The 27,598-nt window shown below is 38.9% G+C and overlaps 1 protein-coding gene across 5 annotated transcripts in view; it reads right to left on the reverse strand.

The window, feature by feature from the left end:
* The window catches only part of ccdc88c (coiled-coil domain containing 88C), a 54,839-nt gene that overhangs the window by 19,200 nt on the left and 8,041 nt on the right, over positions 1-27,598 (reverse strand). For 4 of the 5 annotated variants that reach the window (XM_053509473.1, XM_053509472.1, XM_053509476.1 and 1 more), the window contains exons 4-16: positions 9,441-9,510; positions 7,633-7,691; positions 6,888-6,971; positions 6,664-6,804; positions 6,351-6,532; positions 5,163-5,244; positions 4,570-4,728; positions 4,170-4,316; positions 3,957-4,101; positions 2,879-3,060; positions 2,631-2,768; positions 1,576-2,544; positions 1,367-1,494 (exon numbers count right to left, since the gene is read on the reverse strand). In XM_053509473.1, the coding sequence (XP_053365448.1) occupies positions 1,367-1,494; positions 1,576-2,544; positions 2,631-2,768; positions 2,879-3,060; positions 3,957-4,101; positions 4,170-4,316; positions 4,570-4,728; positions 5,163-5,244; positions 6,351-6,532; positions 6,664-6,804; positions 6,888-6,971; positions 7,633-7,691; positions 9,441-9,510 (2,486 nt within the window). Of the gene's footprint in view, positions 1-1,366; positions 1,495-1,575; positions 2,545-2,630; positions 2,769-2,878; positions 3,061-3,956; positions 4,102-4,169; positions 4,317-4,569; positions 4,729-5,162; positions 5,245-6,350; positions 6,533-6,663; positions 6,805-6,887; positions 6,972-7,306; positions 7,589-7,632; positions 7,692-9,440; positions 9,511-27,598 lie in introns of those variants that run through there. The other variant, XM_053509474.1, reaches the window with a different exon arrangement.

The following is a 27,598-nucleotide window of genomic DNA, read 5'->3' on the forward strand; positions in this document are numbered from 1 at the left end:
GTTAGTCCACAGTTAACTCCACTACTTTAACTCACCCACTCCATCTGGTAAAAGCATTCGTAAAATAAATTAAAACATGCTATGATGCAGCTCATTAACATCTAAAACTTTAAGTAAAACTAAACACATTTGATTAAGTGCTTTTAGTAAAATCAGTGTAAATAAGCACGAGTCAGTGCGGGTGTCTGAAAAAATGAGTCAGTGATGAAAAAATTATCATGACAGTAAAAAAAAAAATTAAATAAAAAAACTAATGTAGAGAAACACTATACATATATGCAACACTATAAACTTGGACTTGGAATTATCTGCACCAGTGTTTTTTTGACATGAACAAAGGAATATAATTTTCAGGTTCATTAGTTTCCCAGACTATACCCTGGTTCATTTTAATAAACATCAAAATATTTGCACCAAAAAATTAAGGTCTCAAAAAAGTGTCAGTGTGGATATGCTCTAGGTCAGGGCTGTTCAAGTCCAGTCATGTGGGGCCAGTGTGCAGCATAGTTCAGTGATTTTTCAGCACAAAAACAGCTGGTTCAATTAATCTGTTAATTGTCAGGTTTAGGGGTGTGTGTAAGTGATTGATGGGATCATTGATTGTAGTCACCGAACAGTCGATTTCCTGTGCATTTCTAGGGTTCGATTATGAAAAACGTCGATCGATTTTAATTGTTTGAAATTTCCCAAACATGCCATGTTGCATGTTATTTCTGCACGCACAGGCAGCTGCTGTGTAGCGGAGACTTGCATAAAGTCGGAGCTACGTGCATGGCAAAATGATAACTGTGCATGCTCACAACACGGTTGTGTAAAATACTGGACAATGTATCTCAAGGTGACTTGTTATATACATTTTCCTAGAAAGAAAGGCTGCTCCTGGATATTTACGTACTTTGGTTTTAGGAAAAATGCGACAAGTAAACGACCAACTGAAAAAACCCTTGACATGCAGCGCGTGATATGCAAAATCTGTCACTGGGAGTATGCGTACAATGGTAAATACTATTTGCCCTACAATGAGAACGTACTTCTGCTTTGAAAGCCTTGTAGCCTTTGTAAATGTATTTGGTCAAATATGCTTACGCAAGTAACCCTAGCTGATGCATGTCTGTATGTGTAATGTACTCTAGGTTTAACAATACTAAATGTTGGTGGGATTTATTTTTATGAACACAGCAAGTGCAAGAAGAACTGCACTCTGCAGTTAAACTGATTATTAACCAATCATCGTTTTGTTTACTCAACCCAATGATCAATTATGGTTTGTTTACTGACTCCCATCAATAGTTTAAGTGTCCTGGACACTGGGCCTTCAGGATTGAAACAGCCCTGCCCAAGGTACAGCAGTCTTGTACAGACTCACTTGTCCTCGCAGCTGTGCTCTTCCTGCAGCAGTCTCTCTCGGTTCAGGCCGATCTTCTCTAGCTCATGACTGAGTTTCTCCAACTCATTACACTGCTGTTGTACCCTCAACTTCTCATTCACCAGCTCCTACGGCAGTCACAGAGCACAGAGTTAACACAGTTTACTAAAAGGTTTGTGGTAAAAAGCTGTTTTTACAACATGTAGTACCTCTCGGAGCGTAGCCAAGGTCTTCTTGTCAATAGTGACATGTTTCTGCAGTTCCTTGTTCTCTTTCTCCAGATCCTTGACTCTACTGGCAACCTCCTGGAGCCGGGCAAGCTCCCTGTTCATGGCTGTTCCCTCTTTCTCCATGTTGCTCAGTTTAAGTGCGCTCTCATCAAGTGCAGATTCCCTCACATCTACTTGTTGCCTCAGCCTACGTGCCTCCCTCTCCAGCTGCTTTCTCTCTTTCTCGACTTGGCTCAGCTCCTGCTCTACTTTCCGCCGCTCCTTCTCTGCATCCTCAGCGCGCCTCGCCACTTTCCGCAGCTCCTCCAGCTCATGCCTAAGTTCCTCGCTCTGGGCCTCGACATCATGCAGTTCATTCTTAAGATCCTGGATCTTGGTGCTGCTACTTTCCAGGCTCTGTTGGAGCCGGTGGTTCTCTTTGTCAAGACTGCTGCAGTTGATTTCCAGTCTTTCGGTACGCTTGGCCTGAGAACGAAGTTCAGCTACAGTGCCCCTAAGCTCCACGTTCTCATTTTCTAGCTTCCGGTGCTCCTTTTCTAGCAAGGCCAGACGTATATTGTTACTCTGTAACTCTTCTGCGTCCTTCTTCAGCTTCCAGTTTTCCTGTTCTATGATGTTGCTCTTGCACTGCAAGGCTTCAAGCTGCTCTTCAGCCATTTTGAGGGAGGCCAGCTCATCCTGGAGTTGCTTCTGACTACACTCCAAGCGCTCTACCTTTATCTGCAATTCCTTGGCACATTCGTGCTCACACTCCAACTGCTTGGTGATCTGCTGTTTCTCATGCTCAAGCTGTACCAGCTGACTTCCAGTGTCTGAAATCTTCTGGTGGAGGATACGATTCTCAGATTCCACTTCGCGTACACGTGCCTCGCTGTCCTCCTGGGCACGTTTACGCAAGGTGTTCACGGTCTGGGTTAGATGTTCTTTCTCTCGCTCCAGATCTGAGATCTGATAAATATACACTTGCTATTAGTTCACAGAATAGCTGAAGTTAATTCAGCCATCTTTATTACAATAAGTGCCAAAAACTGTACCTGTTTACCCTTTTCAGCCCACTGGGTTTCGTGATCTTTCTCCATTTTCTCCTTTTCCTTGATGAGCTCTTCTCCAAAACTCTCCATGTCCTTTATTGTCTGCTTCTCCTGGTCCAGTTGAGACTGCAGTCTCTCGAGCTAAGAATGAAATCAGATATTGTATATATAATTTATTTATTTATCAGAAAAAAAACAAAAAACTCACAAATCGTAAAGTATAAGTATGAATCAGGGTACATGAAGTGTACCTTTTTGCTGAGGCCCTGGTTTTCCCTCTCCAGCTCCACAGTGTGCAGCTGAGTTTCTTCGTGCTTGAGCGAGGCCTCACGCAAGTTCTGGATGGTGCTCTGCAGGCTCTGGTTTTCTTTCTCCAGCTTTAAAAGCCGACTGGATGCTGACTCGTTCATCTCAACTACAAATGACTTGCATACTGCACGTGGAGAGAGAGGAGGCCAACAAGCCATTAAGCAATGAGATTCTCAGGACTCTCTTAAGTTTTGCATAACAAATTGAAACGGATGAAACATGTCGAGATATACAACTGGTTTAAACAATGGGGGGGGAGTACACAGATACTCAACATACTTGACTATGATATGTTTAGTATGGAATAAAACACAATGTTTTTAGAGAGAAATCATCAACAAATGAAAGGTCTGATTCCCCACACTCGAACTTCATCATGTTCCCAAGGACTATAGACAAATTCTTTTTTTTTTTGTTCATCAGTTATAGTTGCACTTATTGGCATAGAAAGTCCAAGAAAAAAGTCTGTCCCGGTTATCCCATGCAGCCTAATACTCGTCTCTTTAAAGAACATTTTCTTATGTTTGATTAAATAATGAAGACTCCTGCATTTATAAAAGTATTAAATAAAAGTAAAATACAATTTTCCTTCATTAACATAGATTAATTGCTGACTATTCTGACTGATCTAATCTTACAACAAAACTGACCAGTAGGCGATGTGACTGGTTCTGTTTCGGGTCCATCCACTTTTCCACTTTCAGGGTTGGAGGCTCTAATCTAACCTCTACTCTGCATGTTTCTGTTCTTGGTGTGTTTCCTACAGTTTTCTCCCAAAAACATGAAGTATAGGTGCACTGGCATTCCCAAATGGCCCGTGAACCAATGAATGGGGGGGGGGTTGCTTGTACCCTCTGATGGGTTGGCACCCCATCCAGGTTGGATCCTATCTTGTGGTGTATTTATTATTGGTGACCAATAATTTATGATGTTTGAAATCTGGGATGCATATTGTAGCGTTAGATGAATTGTAGAAAAAAAAAAATAATAATTATATGATGTTGAGTATCTCAGACTGACCGTCATTAACCTCATTGTTCTTAGCCAGCTGCTCCAGCTCCCAGCCCAAATGAGCAGACTCATTCATGCTCTGCTTCTGCGAAATCTCCAGCATCATGTTCTCCTCCAGCAGCTCCTCTAGACGCTTTTTATCACTGTCCCGGTCCTGAAAGAAAAAACAAGCTTAATTCTCTCTCCCACTGTACTGAACCATAATTTCCAAGTTGCACTTACGATCTCCATATCATGCAGTTTGGAGCGCAGGTGCAGGTTTTCTTTCTCCAGCTCATGCAGTTTGTCACAGCGCCCCCTAGCTGTACCCAACTGCTCTTCGAGCATGGACTTAGTCTCTAGCAGGGTCATATTGTCCTCTCTCAGTTCCTACAGAAGATTCAGAGGAGACGAAACAGAAAACAAAATGAGAAAGATAAAATGGACAGAGAAGGATGCAAAAATACAGATAAACAGAAAACGTCTGCCACTGACGACTGTGGAGGCCGACTGAGCCATGTGATTTATGGCAGAGCCAGCAAGAATCTGGCACATAAGCCAAAGCGCAACAGCGAGCCACAAAGACTGGAGCACAATATAGTGAAGAGAGGTAAGGATAATTTTAAAGGCACAATAAGGTTACCTCCATGCGGGCCTTGTAGAAATAGACGTCATGAAGTTTCTCTTTGAAGCGAGCAAGTTCTGTTTCGAGTCTATCCACTTTTCCAGCACGCTCCCTCAGAGCATCCACCTCATCACGGTAAGCACGTACCGACCGTGCCTCCGCCAAAAGCTGCATATTCTGCACATGAAACAGTTCAGAGGGGATTTGTACACAATCATCTGGTCTTTCCACAAAACTGACTTTTCCATGACCAATTTGAAAGCTGCATTACTTGATTCTAATTAAAAGCAGCTTATGAATAGTCCTTAAAAGACAAGAGGGTGGAACTGATATACATTTTGTCCAAAAATAATAAACTTAAGTTAAACAAGTCAGATAATTTGAATGGGAGTAATACTTGTTAATTTCTTTGAAAATACAAGATCACTACAGGTCTAGAAACAAAATATCAAGCTTTACCTTATTCATATAAATATTATAAATATTAACTTGGGTCTTTACTTTCAAATTACCTATAAAATGCTCTGCAGAGCAATTCATGACCGATCAGAGGTACTATACATAGACCTAAAGTGATCAGATGGACAGTGAAGCAGGTAGAACACACTGACCTCCTGTTTCAGCCTTTGCATCTCTGCATCCAGACGCTCCAGTTCATTCTTAACATCTATTAGCTGCTCGGTCTTCTCTTCTCTGTGCACAAAAATTAAAATAGACCAATGTGGGGAAAAACCTTTACTTAACCTTATATTAACATTGTATAATAGTGAAGTTGGAACAGCGTCATGCTTTGGGTAATCCATCGATCATCCATCAATAAGCATCTTGTTAGAGTGATATCTCACTAAGGAGAAGAGGTTGAATGTTTATATGGAATTATTGTAATTATAATATTTTGGAATTAAGATTAAGGTTCTAGCCGGGTCAATTGTCACCTCCTTATATTCTTGCCACTCTTTACTACAGATTAAGGTTGTATATAGGGCTCGTTTTTCCAAAGTTAAGCTTTCCTGCTTCTACCCAGATGTCGATCCCTGTTGTGATAAATGTTAACATGTAGGGGCTTCCCTCATCCACATGTATTTGACATGCCCTAATTTGGAAAAAAAATAGGGGGGGGGGTGTGCCTGAATTACAATCTCTTTTATTTAAGAGGAAGGATGCCACCTCACCCACTCACGCCCAGTGGCTCAGGGATATCATGTCCTGTTTGCCCCTTGAGATTAATTCGTCAGAAAAATTAGTAAACATAGTAAAAGCTTCTCTGCTGCTGGCGATGGCATCAAGTTCAAACTGGTTTTAAAGATGTGTGCCAAGCAACAGTACGAAAACAGGAGAAAAATGTAAGCTATAAAAGTTCCTTTTTTTTTCCTTTTTATACTGGTATCTTTTTTTCTAGTGGATGGGGAGACCACGTGTCATGAATTCTTAGGGCAAACTTCACCTAGACTGGTGAGAACCACTTCCAGAACCAGATAAGCAACTTGCTCATCTTGAATCCAGCCTGTGGGGCACCTTACAGTTAATACTTACACTGTTTCCTAATAATTCCCCCCCCCCCCCCCCCCCCAAAAAGAACCTTAGAACTAGACTTTCACTGATCTTGGTGCATTTAGTGAAATTTCTTTTGTTGGTTTGCATTGCTGCTTATGATTAGCGAAGCAGCACCAACGTGTTGATCTAAATCAGTGGTGCAGGAGGATTTAACTAGTGATGTATTAAAGTAAGAACAAGGAACTTTACGTAAGTTAACGCAAAGCAGGCAGAAAGATGAAGACTAAGCGTTATTCATTACGTACAATTCCTGGCGGGAACGGCGGAGTTTGGCCTTTGTATCAGCAAGCTCCACTGCCAGGTGCTGGCGTTCTTCTTTGGTGAGTATAGAGGGCTGAGAGGACTGGTCAGCACTTGAGTAGCCTATGGAGTTAGGGAGTTGCTGCGACTGCAAGTAATCCCTCTCTTGAGTCAGCTCCAAAATCAGCTAACACACATACAAAAAAAAAAATGCATGCAAACGAGATTTCAGATTCAAACAAGGATTGCTCTTCGTCTTTTACCTACACTTCAGTTTAATGCAAGTAAAGTGCATTGAGAGGGGAGGAAAGTGCTTACCTCCGAGCACTCATCCCGCTCATCAATGAGCTTTCGTAGGTGAAAGGCCATGCTACGAGACAGTGAATCCAGGAATTCGGGGGGCAGCTCCCCCACATCCTGCCACTGCATGTCCAGAACATTCTCCTGGTTGTGGGTCACCTACACGAAGATATCATTACACTCTCACAGAGAGACATAAAGCTCGCTTTACGTGAAAAGACAAAGTCATTATTTTTACTCACCTCCTGGATATGGGAGACTATAGCTGCCTGGGTTTCAATGTCCAGCAGCTTAATCTTCTCAATGATTTCCTCTTTACGTTCACACTTCAGAAACAGTGACAGACAACTAAATGAGCATTGCTACACAAAGACAGGTTTTGCTAGGCATTTTCATTATTTTATTTTGATAAAAAAAAAATTATATATATATATATATATATATATATATATATATATATAAAGCTGGGATTTGATGACAATCACAATGATTAAGATTTTTTGGTTTGCTTGTTTTACTATGACTGTGAAGCATGTTAGTGAAATAAAGCATGGGACAGACGCACTTGTAATTGTATTAAATGCGCAGACAGAGAACAAGATAAAGCAGAGTTACAAAATGAGCGCTGAAGTGATACACCACACACGTGCATGCTGTTTACCCTCTTTCCTGCAAACAGGAAAAACCTGTGGGATCAGAACGGGAGCGAGAGAGGAGGAGTGGGAGAACAAAAGTGTTTGTATTCGGAAGAAGATATAAAAAGACAGAACTAGAGTAAGCAGGAAGTTGTACAGTAGGAAGGCACTGCATGCATGGGACAATATAAAGGTTTTAGACGAACATCAGCTGAGACATGGAGGCTTTAACAGGATTTACGGAACGCTGATAATCAGGGTATTTCTCTTGAAAAGGGAAGACATGTTCAGGCATGGCTACTTATGGTACAGTAGCCGTGAAAGCAAAAAGGCTGATGAAGGCTCAACTTACCTGAACAGCACAACCCAGGAGCAGCAGCAAAAGCCTCTTCATCTCCTCCATACTCTTTCCTATGAATTGTAACATTTTATCATCATTCATGGATAATTTCTGTGTAAAACTACATTAACCTTAAATTAAATTACAAGCCAAGAAAATACTACTATCCATTGCTTACACCAAAAGCTGCCATATTAAGGCCATTTACATCTACTGTATTACATTTTATTACTGAAATCAACTGTTATCCTGCTGTCTCATTCTACATGCCATATCTATTACTCAGCTCAGATCTATTACTAGTGACCTCACACATGGTACTTAGAAAGAGCCATGTGTGCATTCTGTGGCTTGATTTTCCCCCTAAATTCTGCTGTAGCTGGTAAAGGCAATGGGGGGAAAAACCTGTGTAAGCCAGATACTTCAAATATTAACGACTAAGGCATCTTTTTTTTTTTTTTTTTTTTTTTTACATAATTGCCTTTTTAATTATCTTAACTTGTAATAATTAACTTTATAAATGAATGCACCCCATTTTATGTTCTAAAGTAGCATGTATAAAAAAAAAATAAAGAGAAAAATTTAAATAAAAAAAGTACAAATGTGTAAATAAGAGATGTGATCCTTAATAAACTTTAAATTACCAACCAAAAAAAAAAAAAACCCAGAAATGATGACTTTGCATGTTCGGTGGCCTTGAGCCACGCCTTCCACCACTCGAATAATTTCAAGCTCCAAGCCTGAATAACACATTAGTATGAAGCGAAAATCTGTAATACTGCGATTTCATGAGAGTGACATGCATGCATGTGTAAAGCAAGTGTCCTGCACTTATACACTGGGGAGGAACAGAAGGTAGTTGTCAAGGAGTCCCTGTGCCCTTCCCAATAGCGTACCCCATCCTCAGAGAGGAAAGGGAGGAGCTCTTTGCAACAAAGCCAAAGCTTTCACTACATCTGCCTACTCTAACAGCCCTTACAGCGATCTTCATTTGCCTGAACATGGTCATCATCTGTGCTTCGTGCTGAAACTCAGTAACATGTTATTAGGCAAAATATGTGACCACATTTTATTTCTTGCCAATCTGTTTTTCTATTTTTTTCCCCCAAGCTGGTTTAAACATGACCCATCTTGGATTGTGCCACTTAAACAACTGCTGATAGCGAAGGAAACTGCTGGAGGGCATGGTTATTTTGATCACCTACATGCAAATCTAGTGTGCATCAGATCAGCCTGTTAAAACACGACCTTATCATGAAGCTCCAATGAGACAACCGGGTGTAAACAACAAAAATAACAAAAGGAAAGCTGTCCCATGTTTTCCTGCGGGCTCTATCATGACCTCTTTGCTAACCTTTTAAAGAAAAATGATGATAAATACATAAGAGGAATTTGAGATAATGATTAAAGCTGATAAGTCATCGGCTGATAAACTCAGTCGACTCTCTCTGTTGGGGACTGGGTTGCGTGTCCTGCTGGAGCAAAAAGTTTGTCACCAGCATGACCTACTGTACAATCAGCACTCAGCCTGGCCCAGGCTCAACAGTCTGCTTCCTCCAGTCTTTTCCTTTTCCTCCAGTCATTACAGGCCTAACATGAACCTTTTGCCACTGATGTGACGGTGAGGGCTGACCTGTCAAGCCAGGGGATTTGTGAAGGGGTAAGAATCTTGCACAAGGCTACCGACCTTACATTAAGGAAATTAATAATTTGAACGCCCTCTGTCCTTCTGTCTCTCAATCAGTCTCAAAGACTTGTCATGTTTTCCTAAACAAGAGCACAGAAATAAGCAACTGATACTGAACATCAGAGTTCACTACCTGACAAAGGGTCCTTGGCGATGGTCAGAACGTTGGGCAACGTCATCAGGACAAGCTGCTGGAGATGTTCCTGCATGAGAGAGACAGAGAGAGAATTAGATGAACTTAAATCCAAAACATCCTGCTTAACATCTCATATGTTAAACAACTAAAGGTGGTATCAATAACCAAAGTGCTACTACAATTTTAACGCTGTTCACTGAGGTCATTTAAGGGCAGTGAAATGACACCCCATGAACAAAAGTTCCAACAAGCCGGGCAGATGGCTGAACCAGGCTTTAAAAACACAGACTGGGGTCATAAACCAGGAAGAACATTAAGGTGGGAATGGAAAACTCACAGACTAACAGGAAAGCGTCTTGGAAATGGCAGACATTAACACACCATGTGGGGCGTTTTTGGGGAAGGGAATACTTTGGAATTAACACAGTTCAACAGTTCAGGCCAGGGGTGATGATGACCGGATAGGATAGGCAGGGCTGCATTCTTACTCAACAAAAAACAGAAATTATATGTGCCCTTCATATGAATATATCTAAAGATATCTAAAGATTTTAACAAAACACTTATTCTAGCACACACACACACACACACACACACACACACACACCTTCACTGAAAACACAGACATGTTTTTAGGTTTTTATTTTGTATTTGTTTGCATTTAAGGTGGGAAAATGTTGCCTTTCTACTCGATCTACGATCATAATACAGCTCAGATCAGCACCTAGGTATCTTGGTATCCTATCGAGTGATTCCCTATGAATTATTTCATAATTTTGTAATTATATTGCACCAATTTTAACTATACCAAAAAAACGCCTCTGATGATCTGATCTCAGTTATAACAACTACCAAAAACTTATGACAAAAAGAGACTTGCATCCCGCAGGTGAGCAACAGTGCTTCTGCATGTTTGCGTGCACTGATCTATGCCATGAGATCCAACCTCAAGGACAATGGCTTCCGTAGCAACAAAACTTAACACTCAGGGTACACAATAGACAAGACATGACCGGTTCATATGACCCAACACACACACACACACACACACACACACACACACACACACACAGTTATACAGGTGGAAGGTAATGAAAATCTCTTCATTTCCAGTACATGGGTGAAACTGTACATGGGAAATTACATGGAGAAAACTCTTAACATGGACATATAATCACAGATTATCAACAGTTAATCCAGGAATTACATTTAATGGTCAGTGGGTCAATTCATTTCCTGAACACAGCACTGGATTATAGCGATCAAATATTTAATAAAAAAAAAAAAAAAAGACAAAGCTTTCCTCTGGACATGTGACTCCTACAAATCATTGATTTACATAAATAAATCTTTGGATTAAAGTGGTATGAGTGTGTTACACATTACACCAAGTCTGTTCCTCTGCTCTAGCAGCGCAAAGGTGTTGAAGTTCTAAGGAAACTGAGAAACCTCTAAATAATACATATGGCTTAAGACATTTTTTAACGAATGTGCTCTTGATGAACTTCACACAAAGCCAAAAAGGACACCATCACTATAAACGCCTGTCAATGATGTTATAAAATGTTAAAAAACTTTCATGTAAAATAAACCAGAAAAAAGGAAAAACACTTGCAGCCCCAACGCATAGTAAAAGGTGCGGTGCGATGGTCAAAGTAGGGTTACTCCAGTGTCACGGCTTCACATTTAGTCCCGGGTGTAGGATTACCTTACTGCTGGCGTCTTCAAAATACCAATTAAAACGCATTTCCCTCCAGTACCATTCTCTTTCAATTTTGTTTTGACCTTATCAAGTTCCTTACTACATTCCTTTCTAAGAAAGAACAACAATTAGAGAATTTAATACTCCTGTTCCTTTTCATTGTTGTACATGTACAGTGATGTCCTCTGACACTTGGAATGCAAGACATACGATACGAGTTTATATTATATTTTTTTAACTGATCAATTAACACTATAAATGTAAAACTGTGATATTCCTATACAGAAAATGAATTTTAAATCCTAACACCCCTACATCTTAGCTGGACCAATTGCAGTCAAATAGAAACATACGTAATTATAATAGATGGGTGGGAAAATACCACACACACGCACACGGGGTAGTAGATAAGATCAGACCGCAAAAATGTCAAAGGTCAAAAATTTTAAGCAAGAATATTGGGCTAATATCTGTACGTTGTAGTGTAATGGTGCCTTCGCAGATCCTGTGATGTCATTGTAAATCTCTGGCCTCCACGCCTTCCCCCAGCTGACAGCTTAATCTGGTCCTGAGATGAACGAGTCCCTCGAGAGGGCTTTGTGTTCAGGGAGCTGATGGAAGAACCACTCTGTCTGATCACAATGATGAAGCCTGGGTCTCAGCTTAGGAGCTCCTGAGCTGAGACCGAGGCTTCATCATTGTACCCATTTATTATTTTTAATCTTCCCTACACCGCGTGTCCCCCCACCCCCCAAAAAAATACAAATGTTCCAAAACCCACCAGGCTTGTTAATCAAAGTTTTTTGCCAATTTTATCTTAATTCAAATTACTAATAGTACATACTGTACTAGTCCATGTGTTCTGTAATCCAAAACTATGCCCATATAAGGTCAATGTTCATAAACAAAGTTCAATGCCATGGTCAATAATTTAGGAATGCTTCATATTTACTTAAATGATTCATAATAGGTTTCAGTCTTCTTAACATAGGTTACTTAATGGTTCAATAAATAAGCAAATTGAACACCTCAATTTGATTTTGCCAACGCTTTTTAGTTTACTAGACTCAATTTCATTTTGGTCCATATGTTTATTTATTTATTTATTTTTAATTCAGGACTCCAGTCTAACATGGCTGTGCATCAACTAATGCAGCCCTCACATGAAACCTACAGTATTGCTATATAACCGACACGCCAGACACATATAAAGTGGTCCCAGAAATCCACCTATTACACACTAGTGATCTTGACCAGATAATCAATTCCTGAAAAGGGTAATGAAATGCTCCCACTGAGAAACTTCTTTTTTTTTTTTTCAGGACTCAAAAACAGAAAAATCTAATATTTTAAAATTTAGACATGAGCCACTTCCATTTGTGGTCTTAGATCAGTTATATAAAGTATCTGATAAACTGCAACAAGATGGACAACAGGCTTTTTCACACCATGCGTGGTATATCTCGGTCATTGTCTTCATTATCATTATTCAGCGTCAGCAGCATCGCAGAACACGTGAATCGGTGATATTTGGTGAAAAGATTAGAAAATAAGTTATTTACTTCATATTAGGAAAATCAATTCAACTACTGAGCTACTGTAGCACAATTTGCTGAAAGTTATTTCTGGCTAAGACAGTAAGGTGTCAGAACCCATTGTGCATTGCAGCTATGTGAACATGTAGCAAACTAGTCAGAGTACACATGCGGCCCGCTGTCCACTGCTGAAAGCTCCTACAATGGGCACATACAGTACTGTAAATGTTAGATTTGATGGATCATGTTTTCTTTTACATAATGTGGATTGCTGGGTGCATGTACCTCATTTACCTGGGTAATAGATGGATCCAGGTGCACTATGAGAGTAAGGCATGCTTGCAAACACAGTGTTAGGCTCTGAAAAATGTTCTGCTGAAAATCCCTGTGTCCTGGCATTTATGTGGATGTTTACATTGACATGCAATACCTACTGAAAATGTTGCAGACCGAATTGTCTCTGATGCCAGTACCCTCATAGAGCAAGATGGTTTGACCTGCTGTACTGCACAATAATTTAAGAATGGTTTGAGAAACATGACAAAGAGTTAAGGGTGTTGACTTTGGCCTCCAAATTCCCCAGATCTCCATCTGATTGAGTGCCTATATGATGTCTTGGACTGAGACCACTAAGGGCTGACCTTGTAACTTACAGGACTCAAAGAATCTGTTGCTAACACCTCGGTGCCAGATATTACAGCACCCCATTTTCATTTTTTTTGTTTATTTAAGGCAAAAGAAAACAATAATATTTATCTTCCTAAACGATGATTAAATATTTAGGAAAATCTTAACCGTAGTTGCATAACTTAATGTTCAAACTATCACAATTATTTTTCAGAACATATACGGAAGAAAAAGCATCCAAAATCACATTGCTTCTTGAGTGTTTATAACTGTAATACCAAATTCTAAGCTGGCTGATTATTAGCACTTGATATGCTAGACCACAAAGAGATCAGGTTTTAGATGGTGTCAACTTCCAGCCAACAGCCAAGGGGCTTAAAACGAAGATCAGCTCTCAGCCTACATCTTTCAGAGAAACAATATTTCTATGTACAAAGTTAAAAGCCGCTAACAACAGACTGACTAATTTTGTAGTACAACACTAGACTGGATTCAACAGCTGGTACATCTCAGTTACTGTAAATTAAATATTACTAGAGAGACAGATGGCATCCCTTAACTGGCAACCGAACCGACAGCGAGAGAGTGCCCTTACTCAGCAGGACACAGACTTCCGCACACACACGCACATACCTTAATTATTAACAAGTGAAGATTAATTTCCAATGTGACAGGGGTGTAAGTGGAACTTAAGGAGTCTACTCAGTCGCCTTCATTATTAAAAGCACCATTAAGGGAAAGGCAGAAGAGAGAAACAATAGTGCATGACATAGAGGATATTGTGTTTGGCTGCCCTTTTTACCTGTACAGCAAGAATCCATGACCTAACACACTCTTCAAACAGCACTGTCCATATTTTCTTGCTGTTAATTTCAGGATGTCCCCGACAATTGCAGTAGATTAAATCTCCTGTACCTAATCAGTGCTTTCATAGCAAGTATACCAATGGAAAATGTGGTGAAAGGGGAGTAATTTGTACTTGAGGCGCTACTGTACAATTTTATAACACTAATGGAAAGTCAATCACCACGCACATTAGTGGGAAAGTTTGCTCGGACTCCTGAACCGGCAGCTGTTTCAGCACAGCGCTGTGCCAGTCGGTGTCTAGGACGGTCTGGTCTGATTTCAAGACTTGGGAATTGGAATCACTCTGAATTATCAGATCGATCAAACGTGTTACCTTAAATTTGAAAGAGATTGTGACTAGTGGTGGACTTAGTGGTGGCAAAAAAATAAATAAATAGCAGGTTAGGTAGACAAAAAAGGCAGTCATCTAATTCACAGGCCGTTAATGTGCGTTTAAACAAAAGCTTTGCGTTTCTGGGTACAAAGATTCAATTCCACTCCACGGCACATTTGACTATAAACTATTTGCAATTTAAATTGACACTTGTTCATTCACCTCCACTATTTAACGATCTAATGCAGCTCTTGTGCTCCTGAAAATGAATTGTTTGTGCCTGGACATCAGCTGGGAAGATGGCTGAGGCTCTTCTATGCAAGGGGGGTCTCTATTTCTTAAAAACATCAAGAATACAATTATATCCAGAAAAATTACATTCCTGTAGCTTCGTCATCATGATCAACTTACACACTAACAATGAGGCTAATTAACTTGGTATTTACACATACCTTTTGTTTGTCACTTATCTATTATTTTTTCCAAATGAATAAAGAAATACATAAATAAATGATTGTCATTATACAGTAGGTGCTACTGAAGTGTGGTACTTCCCAACCTGTAACTAATATCGCTTCATGACTAGGGTTGTGTATAGTTTTTTTTTTTTTCACACACACACACACTATATATATATATATATATATATATATATATATATATATATATATATATATATATATATATATATATATATATATATATACACACACACACATATACACATTTATATATAATATACATATACGCACACACACATATATGCATATTATACATATATACACACGCATTTACAAATATATATACATATCTAAAAACTGTCAGAAATCCAAAACAGAGCTTTCCTGTTCCTTTCCATTTATACAAGAAAACTTGTAATTTCTATAATTAAACTGACTATATGAAATTTTAAATAAAATGCAGCAATATTTTTTTTCACGACACCAGGAAATGGTATAGGCATCTAGTTGCAATGACTATTTGTTGTATCCAAACAACACCCATACACACTCCTGCTAATCTTATAAAATGCATGCCCTCATGTCTGTCTTAAGTATAAATAATGGTGTCTTCAGCCAGGTAACTTGTTTGCGCTCAGTTTACAAAACTTAGTGTACCCTGACACCAAGGAAGAAACAGCCAGACACACCACAAAGGCCAAAAACATCCAGGTGAGAAAAGCATGAAATCATTGGTGTGAACCTCGAAGGGCCTCCAAGAACAACTCTCGTCCAAAAATATGTAGATGAGAACAAACGATAGGGCAGCCCTCACCTGTAGAGGTTAAGAGCGCCTCAGAGCAGGACAATGTTGGACAAGCTCAACCAAAGCAATACAAAAGCTGGACCACCTTGGAACCCCCTTGAATAAATGCGGCCCCATAAATATTACAATAAGGTGAAGGTAACCTACTTTTAAGTTATACATTTATGTCCTTTTTTTTTCTTTTTATCGTGATTTCTTTTTGTTTGCTTGTTTTTCTCCTCCTGTGTCCTCCCTCCCTGCTTCTGTCTCTTTTCCAAAGACAAGCCCTCCACCCATTACCCTGATGCACTTTTGCAAACAAACACACAACACTGTACATGGGCCACAAAAGTCCTGTCTTTTCATCATTTGTTCTTGAATTCTGTCTTTTGTTCGTCTACAATGTACTGTCTTTTGTTGTAAAAAGATAGATGGACTAGGTACTAGTTTTTAAATTGTTGCTTTTTTTTTCACCCAGAAATGTCCCTAACAGGCTGATACAACTGCTAATATACATTTATTTAAGTAAGCGACCAAATTGTGGACAAATTATTATACCCATATAAACCACATACATGTGACCCTGTAACCAGAGAAGCTCTGGTAGCAGGATTTTTTTCCTAAAGCTAGGTCAGATTAAAGACCTAAATAAGGTGTTGGACGTAGTTTATAGGTCATAGTTCCTGGGGTCCTTAAGGGTCCGAAAACAGCACTCAAGCCAACATGCTTGGGCCCTTTAATTCTTTTAATGCCATAACAAAAAGACTTTTATATCACGATATATTTCTTAATTTTGTTCGATACAATATAATTCCGATATGGACAATATTAAAAAGCCTCAGGAAAAAACTGCCGAGGACACACACAATGGATGTCTGCAAACTAGTCTATAATACCTTCAGGCACCTCCTATTAAAATTATATAATTTTTTCTAAATAAAAACAGTACAAAAAAAATAAGGTTTACTTTTTATTTGTATTTCGCCTTTACAAACAAGAAATGTGAAATAAACTATCAAATAAATAAAACTCTCAGGAGTGTGTGTGTGTGTGTGTGTGTGTGTGTCTTTACAACCCCCCTCCCACCCCCAACTCCTTTCGGGTAAAGGCGAGTGTGTGTCTGTGTGTGCGCGCACATACACTTTTCGGCTTTGCACACACAGACACATACACAGAGGAGAGGAAAAATAGATCTTTACCCCCTATCAGACTTGCTTTTGCTTTATACGCGCGCTGTACAAACACGCTAACAAACACAAAATTAAATATGTTTCTCACACACACACGTGGTCACAGTGTTATATTAAACAGTACACGCGTGCATGGATGTTGATTATACCAGTAAGAGACGAGCACTAAGACCCAGCAGGGGAGGCGATTACCCACAATTCCACAGCGCAAGAGAGAAAAACCGTTGGCTCATATATTCAAATGTATATCGAAATATCAGAAATGTGTTTAAAAATCATATCACCGTTATTGAAAAAAGTTCTATCGCAATATACAGTATATTGATATTGAATTATTGTCCAGCCCTAAATGATGTGGTACTTGGGTGTCTGCAAACTTCCAGCTGTATAAGTGTAGGTATAATTAAGGTCCATATGGACAGCAGTAAAAACAGGTGCAGACATCTGTCAAGCTGTAATGGCTGCTTTCATCAATGCCAGAGTACATAGAAAACAGCATTTTACATTACGTACGCTAATGTATTGCTAATATGCTGTTGCATAGGACAAATCAGTATATACTTTTGTCCTTTACATGCATTTAAAATAAAAATTATATATATTATTATAATTTTTTTCACAAGCAATTGCATTGACACTTTAAGGCTACATGTGGAAAACAGAAAGTAATCAAAGCCTGTAAAAGGTTTAAGTAAAAAAAAAAAAAGGGGAGGGGTGTAAAGTGGCAGCGAATGTCCTCAGAAAACGGTGGTCACTGGAGCACAGGCTAATTAGCACTTTCAAGCCACTGTGGCCGATATTTAAGCAGAGCCTGGGGCTGTTTCTCTGGGTACCGGAACATTCCAGTCCAATCAATATTCACACCACCAGTCTCGCACCATAAGGTTTCTAGTGGAAGTTGGCTTTGTAATTACTGATGAAACACCGTCTGTGCAAGTATCAGTTCCACCAATAATTGTGGCCCCATTCTCCCACAGAAACGGCTCTGTATATCCATGAACCTGCTGAGCTGGCAGCATGCAGATCATTATAGCCTGTTAAAGTAATGATCCTTTACACACCAACATTAGACAGGAATGCAATTTCCACTGCCAATATCAGGAACTGTAGACATTGCACTGAGAAGATTCAGCTGATGGAAAGGTGTTTAAACAGAACAGGAAAAGACAGAACAGCAAATGCAAAAACAGTTGCTTGAGACTTAACGATATTAAACAAAAAAAAATAATTAAAGTGAATAAAAATAATTGCAAACCAAATGACAAACCTCAAAACAACTATATTATTATTATTACTATTATTATTATTATTAATTTACTTTTTATTTAACGATACACACAATTATGTGCCAGCTAGGAAAAAAGCTGAGCCATACATAAAAAAATAAAAAAATCAATAAATAATTGCATAACCTCAAAAACCTATAAATAAGAATATAACAGGACACTAAACGAATATTATATTATATTATTAACAGTTGACACTTGTGACATAGACTGATACGTACAGTTAAACGTCCGAGTGCTGTTACGGTCTATTATCATAACTCATGGAATGCCTCTCATACGATCAGATCACTCCGTCAGAACTAACTGTTGTATAAAATTCTATTGCTAGTTTTTGGTTGGCAATTATTTTATTAACTTTTAATTAATTTAATTATATTAAATTCTTTTAAATAATCTGATTCTATATGTTCTTAACATTCTTTAAAATACTTGTTACTGTAAAGTTTCGACCCTGCTAACCTTATATAAAAATTAAAGAAAAAGTCGGCTATACAAGAGCGATGGGGATAATTCACAGTAAAGCAATGCACTGCCAACCAACATAAAAACATAAATGTCATGGTGAAGCAAAGTGAGCAAACAAACACACAAAGGGGCCAGGTGACATTGAACATGGGGCAGGCCTACATTTCCTGTCACGTGGGTTCCTTTGGAGAAAATACTGCTTTTAGGCACTCCCTTTTTTAAAGGGCCATAAACAGAGATGACAATAAAATTGGCTGATTGTTAAGGCTGTTTTGAGATTGAACATCATTTTCACATGCTAAGAACGTCTGCTAGCCCTTTCTCCTGCAAAAACAGACAGGTCTACAAGTGTTGAAGCCATGGGAGATTACCAAAAAAGAAAAAAGAAAAAAGGCAGAAGGAGGAGTTATCTGACACCATTTGGATTTACACCAGGGCAGTTTTAAGGCTACTATAGTAGCACGAAGTAAACACACTGGAGCTACACATTAAGCACAGACAGACACAACAAATCCCACACATCCTTAAACTTTCTGTGTGGCGAGTGTGTTCTGTGGGTGGATACATGCTAACTTTCGCTGCAGAGTTATTCACAGGACAACACAAGAAAAAGAAAGCAAGAATGAAAGAGAGCAAGGCACACACACATACGCACAAACACATTCCACAGTCCATGGCAACTCCCTTGCCCAGATAGCCGACACACTCTCTCTCCACCCCTATTTAGTCTATTATAACCCACCTCTGTATAATAAAGGCTTGAGACAAGCTCGACCGTTTCAGTGCCAGACTGCTATGGTGATGCACACACCCACATCAAAATCACAGAGGTTTACTACATCAGCATACTACACAGAGAGGTGCTGAGTCACCTGGGCTCTTTGGAGCCACGCTGAGCTTTCGGGTTTAACATGTTACTTTTAAAGATCGATTGATCTTTGGCCAAAGATTCAAACATGATGAATGCTATACTGCCCTTCTAGGAAACATACGTCCATCATAATTAATTGAGTGAAACCACACCAAAGCCTACAGAAACACTCCATATGGCAGATGAAACAACGACAAACCTGTTTTCAGCTTTTAAATAAATCAACCACACAAGCAAGATTCTTTTGCTAAAACCTCAGGCTGGTTTATGCACCAAAATAAACTTTAATCAAAGACCAATTATTTCCTGTCCCATATATGTTTTAAATCAATAGAACTAGGCTTGTTTCATATTGATTTTCTCTGCTCATGATTAAACATTTTATTTAAAATATTTCAAATGTTACGTCATCCAAATGGTTAAAACCATGCATTGAGGGTTTAAAGGAGGCATAAGCAATACTGAAGAAAGATTGCTGCTATTTGAACTCAAAAGCCATACAAATACACCCATCCTCCTTTAGAAGCATCGTCCCCTAAATCCACGGCACACACTTAGCCTGTAACACTAACAGCTGGGCTAGCTGACTAATATTATAATAAAACATCAGGAAGCATGAATGCATCCTATTACTGATTGACAGTGTTGTGTGTCACACTCTGAACCACTTTTTGTTTCACATGTATGTACAGAACCAGGGCTGGGTTTTTTTTTCAGCCCACACAAAGAACGGTCAGCTAGGGTTAGCTAGGCTAACCATCAACCAAAGAGGGAAAAAAAAAAAAAAAAAAAAAAAAAGCATACTCCAAGGTTTCATTGGCCAGCTTTAGCTTTGATTACAAAAGCTTTGATTACTTTGACTGCACAATGTGGTGGACAATTCATGTGTAAAATGATTCATCATGATCTCAGAACAACTCTTTCACAATTTGAATCCGGAAATATGCCTGTGCCATCAGGGAAGAAAACACTACATAGATGTGATAACCTTGTCATTCAGTACATTCAGGTCATCAGCTCACTTCATTTTTATTGACACATAACGTTGGTGAGTCTAGACCTGACCATGTGACGCAACCCCAGACCATAACACTGTCTCTAAAAGATTGGTCATATTGCCCACGCTCAGGCATACGTACTGACTGTACCAGTTGCTGTTTGAGAAAGAAAATATAAAAATCACTCATCTGAATGATGTGCTGCCTGTGTCGCGTTATAACCCGCCCCTCCCTCCCCCTTTTCAAGGGTACAGAGTTTGGGAGTGGCTCAGGTGCTAGAAAGCATTTATCATGTTAAGAAGCCTTTGTTTGGCATAATTATTATCATTAATGGTTTAAATGCTTAGACATCTGCATGTTCATGAACATAGCAATCTTGACCAAGGCATTTTGAAAATGGTATTTAATCATTAATTCCAATTAACTGACTTAATGAAGTTAAAGCTAGACTGTACAGTACGAATGCATGTTCTGTTACATCCCTACTTGATAAAAGAAAAAAGTTTGCAACATGTAGTGAAGAGGGTGGCCTTCATGCCAATTATTATTAGAGAATTAAAACACTAGCATAAGTCTTGTCAGATTAATTTTTTATTTGTCTTATTTTTATCTCCATTTCATCACTATGCATGATGGATGCACCACTTCTATGCTTACCCTGACAAACCAATCGCTCTTGAATAAGGTCAATTTGGACTCAAAAGACCATATGACCTTTATTCGTGGTTCCAAAATTCAACCTGGTTGCACATCTGTCAACCAATAAGAAAGAAAGCTGAGAGTGGAGTGGGAATAATCTCATCAAAACTGGACAGTATAGCAAATACAGCTTGGTCTGATGAATATCTGCTGAGGAACACAAATGGTCGGGTCAGAATTTCAATCAACCTGCCTTATCAGCAGTTTAGGCTGGTAGAGCTGGTGTAAAGTTACTGGTAGGGAATGTTTTCTTGGCACACTTTGGGCAGTAAATACAGTACCAAGCACTACTTGAATGCAAGAGGCTATTTGAGTACTGCTACTGATCATGTGAATTGCTTAATGGCTACAAAGCACCTAAATGCACCATATCACAAAGCGAACCTACTCTTAAACTGGTTTCATGAACATGACAAAGTGTTGTGTTCTTCAATGGCCTTCACAGTGACCTGATAATGCATACAGTAGCATGATTGCATGATACAAACAGGCCATATTAGATCAAGTTCATCTGGGGCTGATTCTGTTTATTTTATTCACACACTCAACAAGGGCCCCAGGAAACTCAGATCTCTCACAGAGCAGCTTTGAGAGGAGTCAGTTTACACTGCACACCGGATCACATGCAGACTCCCTCTGTAGACAATAGGTAGGGAGGATTCAACATGACACACCTCCCCCTCCGAGACAAAGAGACTGCCTGCAACGCCGTCTCTCAAGGGCATGCTTTCTGGTGGTCATTAGGGAGCTAATCTAATTTCTGAGAGTGGAAAATTAAATGGCAGATAGCAAAGAGATAAATCCTGTGTATGAACAGCATAAAGAAGCGCTAGGCCGCACTAACAAGTGTTATTTTCTATACATCCAAAATTGCATTCATTTTTAACAAAACCGCTGCATGGATGATGAGCAAGTCAAGCCACACTAAAAAGCCTTCCCCACCACAGACATCCCTGAGACTTTCAATGGGTTTAAGGCCAGGACTTCCTCACCCGCCCAGAACCACTCATTCACAATTTGAACGTGATAAATTTTGGCATTGTCGTCTTGGAATATGTCTGTGCCATCAAAGAAGGTAAAAGACAGGTAGAATAATCTGGTCCTTCAGTACATTCAAGTCATCAGCTGACTTTATTTAGTGCCACATAATGTCGAGTCTAGACCTGACCAAATGAAGAAACATCAGATTGTAATAGTTATTGGAGAGGCCTGCACACTGCCAACTTTCCAATGTCCAGTCTTGATGCTTCCCTCGTACTTTCCCAATTAGTCTGACTAACAGATAATTCTTTTACAGTCAGACACAACTGTATAATCCCAATCCTACTAAAAATGCTTCAGCTAACCTGATAATATTTCTCACTAGGTTCCCTAACAACAGCTGTGTCATGCTTTATTGTAAGTCTTGCAAATCAGTTTTTCTATCATCAACCTGAAGAAAGATTCTGCACTCTCACTATAGCTTCCTTTGTTTGGCAAAATACAAAAACCAATAAGCAAAAAAAATCAAGTTATGAACTCAGATAAAGGAAACAACTGCCAGTTATGTTTATTTAGCGCAGTGTTCATGCAGGTCTGCGGAGCCAGTCTGTAAAGCTGTTTATCAAAATCTTTCATCTTAAGATGAAAATGATGATATCTGGCTTAAAGGCAAGTTAAGGGAAAAGCCTTTTGTTATGATTTCAAAGGCCAAGTGAAAAATCATACAGTAAATTTGGGAGCAGATCTCTTCACTTATTTCTTAGAGATATGGAAGCCTACAGAAGACTTGTGCGTTTGAAATTTCACACCAATGCCAATTCGCAGTTCTCACTATGATTTACAAGGAAGAATGACAAGATATTCCTGACTTACTCCTACTGTAGGGCTGCACGATTAATCAAGAAAAAAAATAAGCACAATGTCGATTTCTATATACAAATTTTCTATTGTTACAGTCACTGTTACACACAGAGTGTAAAAGTAAACTCTATTAATTTATCAATTTTAATTAGGTCAGTGAATGATTCAGTCATACAACTCGATCACTTGCTCATCGCTCTTCCTCGCGGCATTCCATCGTCCCTCACATGATGTGTAACAAGCAGGCAGACCCAAAAAGACTAGTCTGTTTACCTGATAGAGTTGGAGTAGTATGCCCGTATTTTTATGCCAAAAACCCAAGTGTGAAACTCAGATTAAATTTTTCGCTCAATGCAGCACACACGTGCGCAGTTTAAATTGGATTTCCATTCTCTCCTGCGCGTGCTCAATATCACAACACTGCTCGCTCAATTCCAGCCAATCAGAGGGAAAATACCGAAATAGACCAAAAGCTACATACGACTGTCCTGCCTCAAAAATGTTTGCATTAAAAACAAAAATTTGCCTCGCCATATGAAGGATTTTCGGCATACGAGCAAACGAACTAAGTTGCATTTATGTCTGGGAGCCGTTTAAAACTTATTTGCATCGGTGAAAAGTCAAGCAAAGCAAGTTTACATATTTTTGTGGGTTTTTTGCATTTTGGGCAAGATTTTAAAAAAAGAAATAGCCCAAGACTGCCATTAAGAACGGTAGCAAGAAGAAAAGGGAGCCATTCTCATTTTTAAAGCAGCTGGCATCATGAGAAAATCATAAATGAAGGTTAAGTGAGGTTTCATGCAAATTTATTTCATTTAAATTTCTAAATAATTTGATTGATTTTATATGCAAAAATATGATTATAGTGTTAGAAATTGTAATATCAGAAAGACTTTTTGTGTGGCTGGATTTATATCATTTCCTGTGGAAAAATGCACTTCACTTCACAAAAATTTCGCCTTAAGGACTCGCCTCCGGATTAAATTAAATTTAGATGCTGAGGTACTGTACAACTGTTCCTGTACTATAAGAAAAAGCAAGCAAGAAGCCCTGCCTTCCTATTGATTACTGCTAGTCTAAATTTGAAGAAAGCTTTAGAGTCTAGTACTTTGAACCTCTGAAGTCACAGAAGTTAATGGAAATACTTTTGCCAACGGGAACTAATGGTCATAGACAGTTTTAAATAAGCAATTACATAGAATACATATGTATAATTGTATAATGTATAAATAATAACAATAAAGTCATTTAATAGAATAAATCCAATAGATCATGGCAATAAAGTTCAAAGGAAGGTAATGTCATGCAGCCAGGCACTCATACAAACACGCATGCACGACACACAATAAAGTTATAAAAAATTTAAGATTCAAAAACACCACTAGAGCTACAGAGAGATCCACCAATCTGTCAATTTGTCACCAAAATACTTCTAAAAGAAATATATACACTGATCAGCCATAAAATTACCATTATCATCAATTATATACCAGTTATCTGGTGACAGGATCAGCCACACCCAAGACTAACCCTGTCCAGTCTGATCCCACAGAAAAGCCAATGCAAAACAAATCGCCAAAAATGCCCCGTAAAAATCTATTTCGATACACAGAAGCCACACCCCGCAACCTATAGTACCCGAAGCGTCCATCTCCAATGTCCTAATGCAAGTCATCACAGCACACCCCCAGAGGTCTTGTGGAGTCATGCCCTGAGGGGCCACATCTGCCTAAGTGGTACAAAGGGAACCTACATGAGATTGGGCATAATGGTCATGCTGTTAAGAAATACAGTATTATTTGCACTTTGCTGATGTACGGTGATTATTTTTACTTAAACTGATGCCAGAAAAGGGAGAATGAATATTAGGTAGTTTGCAGTCATTGTTGTCACTGAACTTTTGATCCTATTGTATTGAACCTGTACCATATTATAAACTCCATATCATGTCTCGAATCATATCAAGAACAAAAACCTACTATAACATCCCTTAGACATCATACTGTGTAAAGAGAGGATTACACAAACTGAGGAGCCCTCTAGGGTGCTGGAGGAAACCCAAGTTTTGTACAACTGTAGCTCTTTCAAAATGAGTCCTCCTCATATAAAATGGTTGTTTATCTTCCTCCAAAATAAATTTAATAGCAAACACTGCAATTTCACAAATCCCTGATAAAAAGCAACAAAAGTAATGATCCAAGTATCAGTCTCAACATCATTTTTCAGCTTAAGTTATTTATACTTTATCAGATACACTTCCTGTATGACTAACACATACACTAACTTTCTGATGCTCAGTCATCGCAAAACCTACAGTATCACAGAGTTGAACAGCTGAATCAGGGCAAAATACAGATCAAAGCTGTGTTGTCGGTTTATAGACTAAAGCAGAATGATATAATGTGCAAAAAAACAAACAAAAAACAGAATAACATTCACTCACTCTTCATTTTCCTCATCCTCGAGAGCCAATCATAGCAATCTTTCTCTATTATGTTTACAGGAGGAAACATAATGCTTTACTGGACACTGGTAAATAAATCTAATACTAAAGTAGAATCATTAGTTTAAGCTCAAATTCAGAAAATCCCCGAAAATTGCTCTTTAAGACATAACTCAGATGGATTATGCCATTCATAGCTATTTGGATGGATTGCATTGGTATTCAGTTAACCTCTGTTGATGTGAGTCACACAGCTGTTATAATGCATTCTAGAGCTGAACAATACAGAACTTTTATGGGACAAATCTTTGTTGACCTTCCTGTACCACAACATGATACATTTATACACAGAAACGATTAAAAACTGCCAATTTATTGTAATTTACATACATGCGCACGCACACATACAGTGGAACCTTTTGGATTACGAGCACAATTCGGCTTGTATTCTAAAATACTCGTAAATCAAAGCAAGTTTTCCCATAAGAACTAATGGAAACTTTAATTATTTTTTCCACAGCCCAAAAAAAAAAAACAACCTAAAAATAATTGATACAAAATATAAAGTAAAAATAAAACAAATTAACCTGCACTTTACCTTTTAAAAATATATATGATTATAGTGTTGGAAATTGTAATATCAGAAATACTTTTTGTGAGGCTGAAATTTCTAGAATTTTTAAGAGTGGAAGAACAGAAGGCACCACATAAAATCTCAAGATGTGTGATATCTTCTATATTATGTAATGGAGTATTTGATAGTGTGCGTATCTCATCTCAAAAACTTTATAATTTGTGTGTGTGGGGTTTGGGGGGGGGGGGGCAGTTTTAAAGGCAAAAAAGGGGGGTCAAGGCGGCAAGGTGTACCTAATGAAGTGGCCAGTGAGGGCAATTCAGCACAAGCCATCTTCAGATCTTCTAACTTGTAACAAGAAATCAGAGATTTTTACCTTCAAGCACAATTTGAAAAAAAATGAGACTACACGCCACATTAGAGGCTGAGAGTGAAGAGCTAAAATGGGACACGACCAGCCGAGGGAAACTGACTCTAATCTAAAGTGAGAGCTAATGAATTATAGGAGTTAAGCATTTCCGTTAACAACTTTCTGGATTTCCTTAAAATAACATGTCAGTGGACCTAGGAGCCATTTATCAAACTACACCAACCTTTCACCCTTTGGCGAGAGACAGTCCATGGGGTTGTAATTAACATGAGCTAAAACAACACATCTGTTCCTGATCAGGAGTGTGCTGACCCGTACATGTTTCTGCTTTGAAGCCCATCCTCGCCCACATCTCAAGAACCACACTGAACATGTTTCATGTGCTGCCGGCCCCTGTTTAGACTGCCATAATGAAACCGTAGCCTGGTGATGGGGTTTGAAAAGCATGTCGGCGAACAAGCTCACATTCAGGGAAATAGTTATGGTGCTTATTTTTGTGCATATCCACACCGACTGCCTTAGGCGTACTGGCTACACACAAGTGCTGTGCTAGAACAGGTTCAAGTGCTTGCTGTAGGGTGTATTCACCACAAGTTAAGCATGTGCACACACATGCATACGTATACACACACACACACACACACACCCCTCTGTTCCTTATTATGAAAGCCCACACAGTAGGCATGAAATGAAAATGCTTACACTAGAGCTGGCTGTTAAACCGGACAGCATAAGCCTGCACTTCATTGCTTTATTTATTTATTTTTCGTTTTTCTCTTTTCTTGGCCTGTAAGTCACTCAAAAACCAGCATGATCTATATTAGAATGTGACTGAAGTGAGATAACTCAAGTTTCTCCTGTACATTGTTGCAATCCAATAAACAAACAATAAGCAAGTTGGCGCAGCACTCCATACACTGGTGATATTTGGACTCCTTTTATGTGGATTCGAATAATATACATTGTTAATTATTTACTGAAAGTTGTTATAATTATCAGTTATTTTTTTTCCCGATTTATGTTGATCATGTTTTTTCTAGACATCCACTGACTGCAAATTTTCTTGGCCAATACAAAGCACACACACTTCCACATACTCACTCACATACTATGGGCAATTTGGAA

This window comes from Clarias gariepinus, chromosome 13 (assembly GCF_024256425.1).
Source record: "Clarias gariepinus isolate MV-2021 ecotype Netherlands chromosome 13, CGAR_prim_01v2, whole genome shotgun sequence".
NCBI classification, from domain to species: domain Eukaryota; kingdom Metazoa; phylum Chordata; class Actinopteri; order Siluriformes; family Clariidae; genus Clarias; species Clarias gariepinus.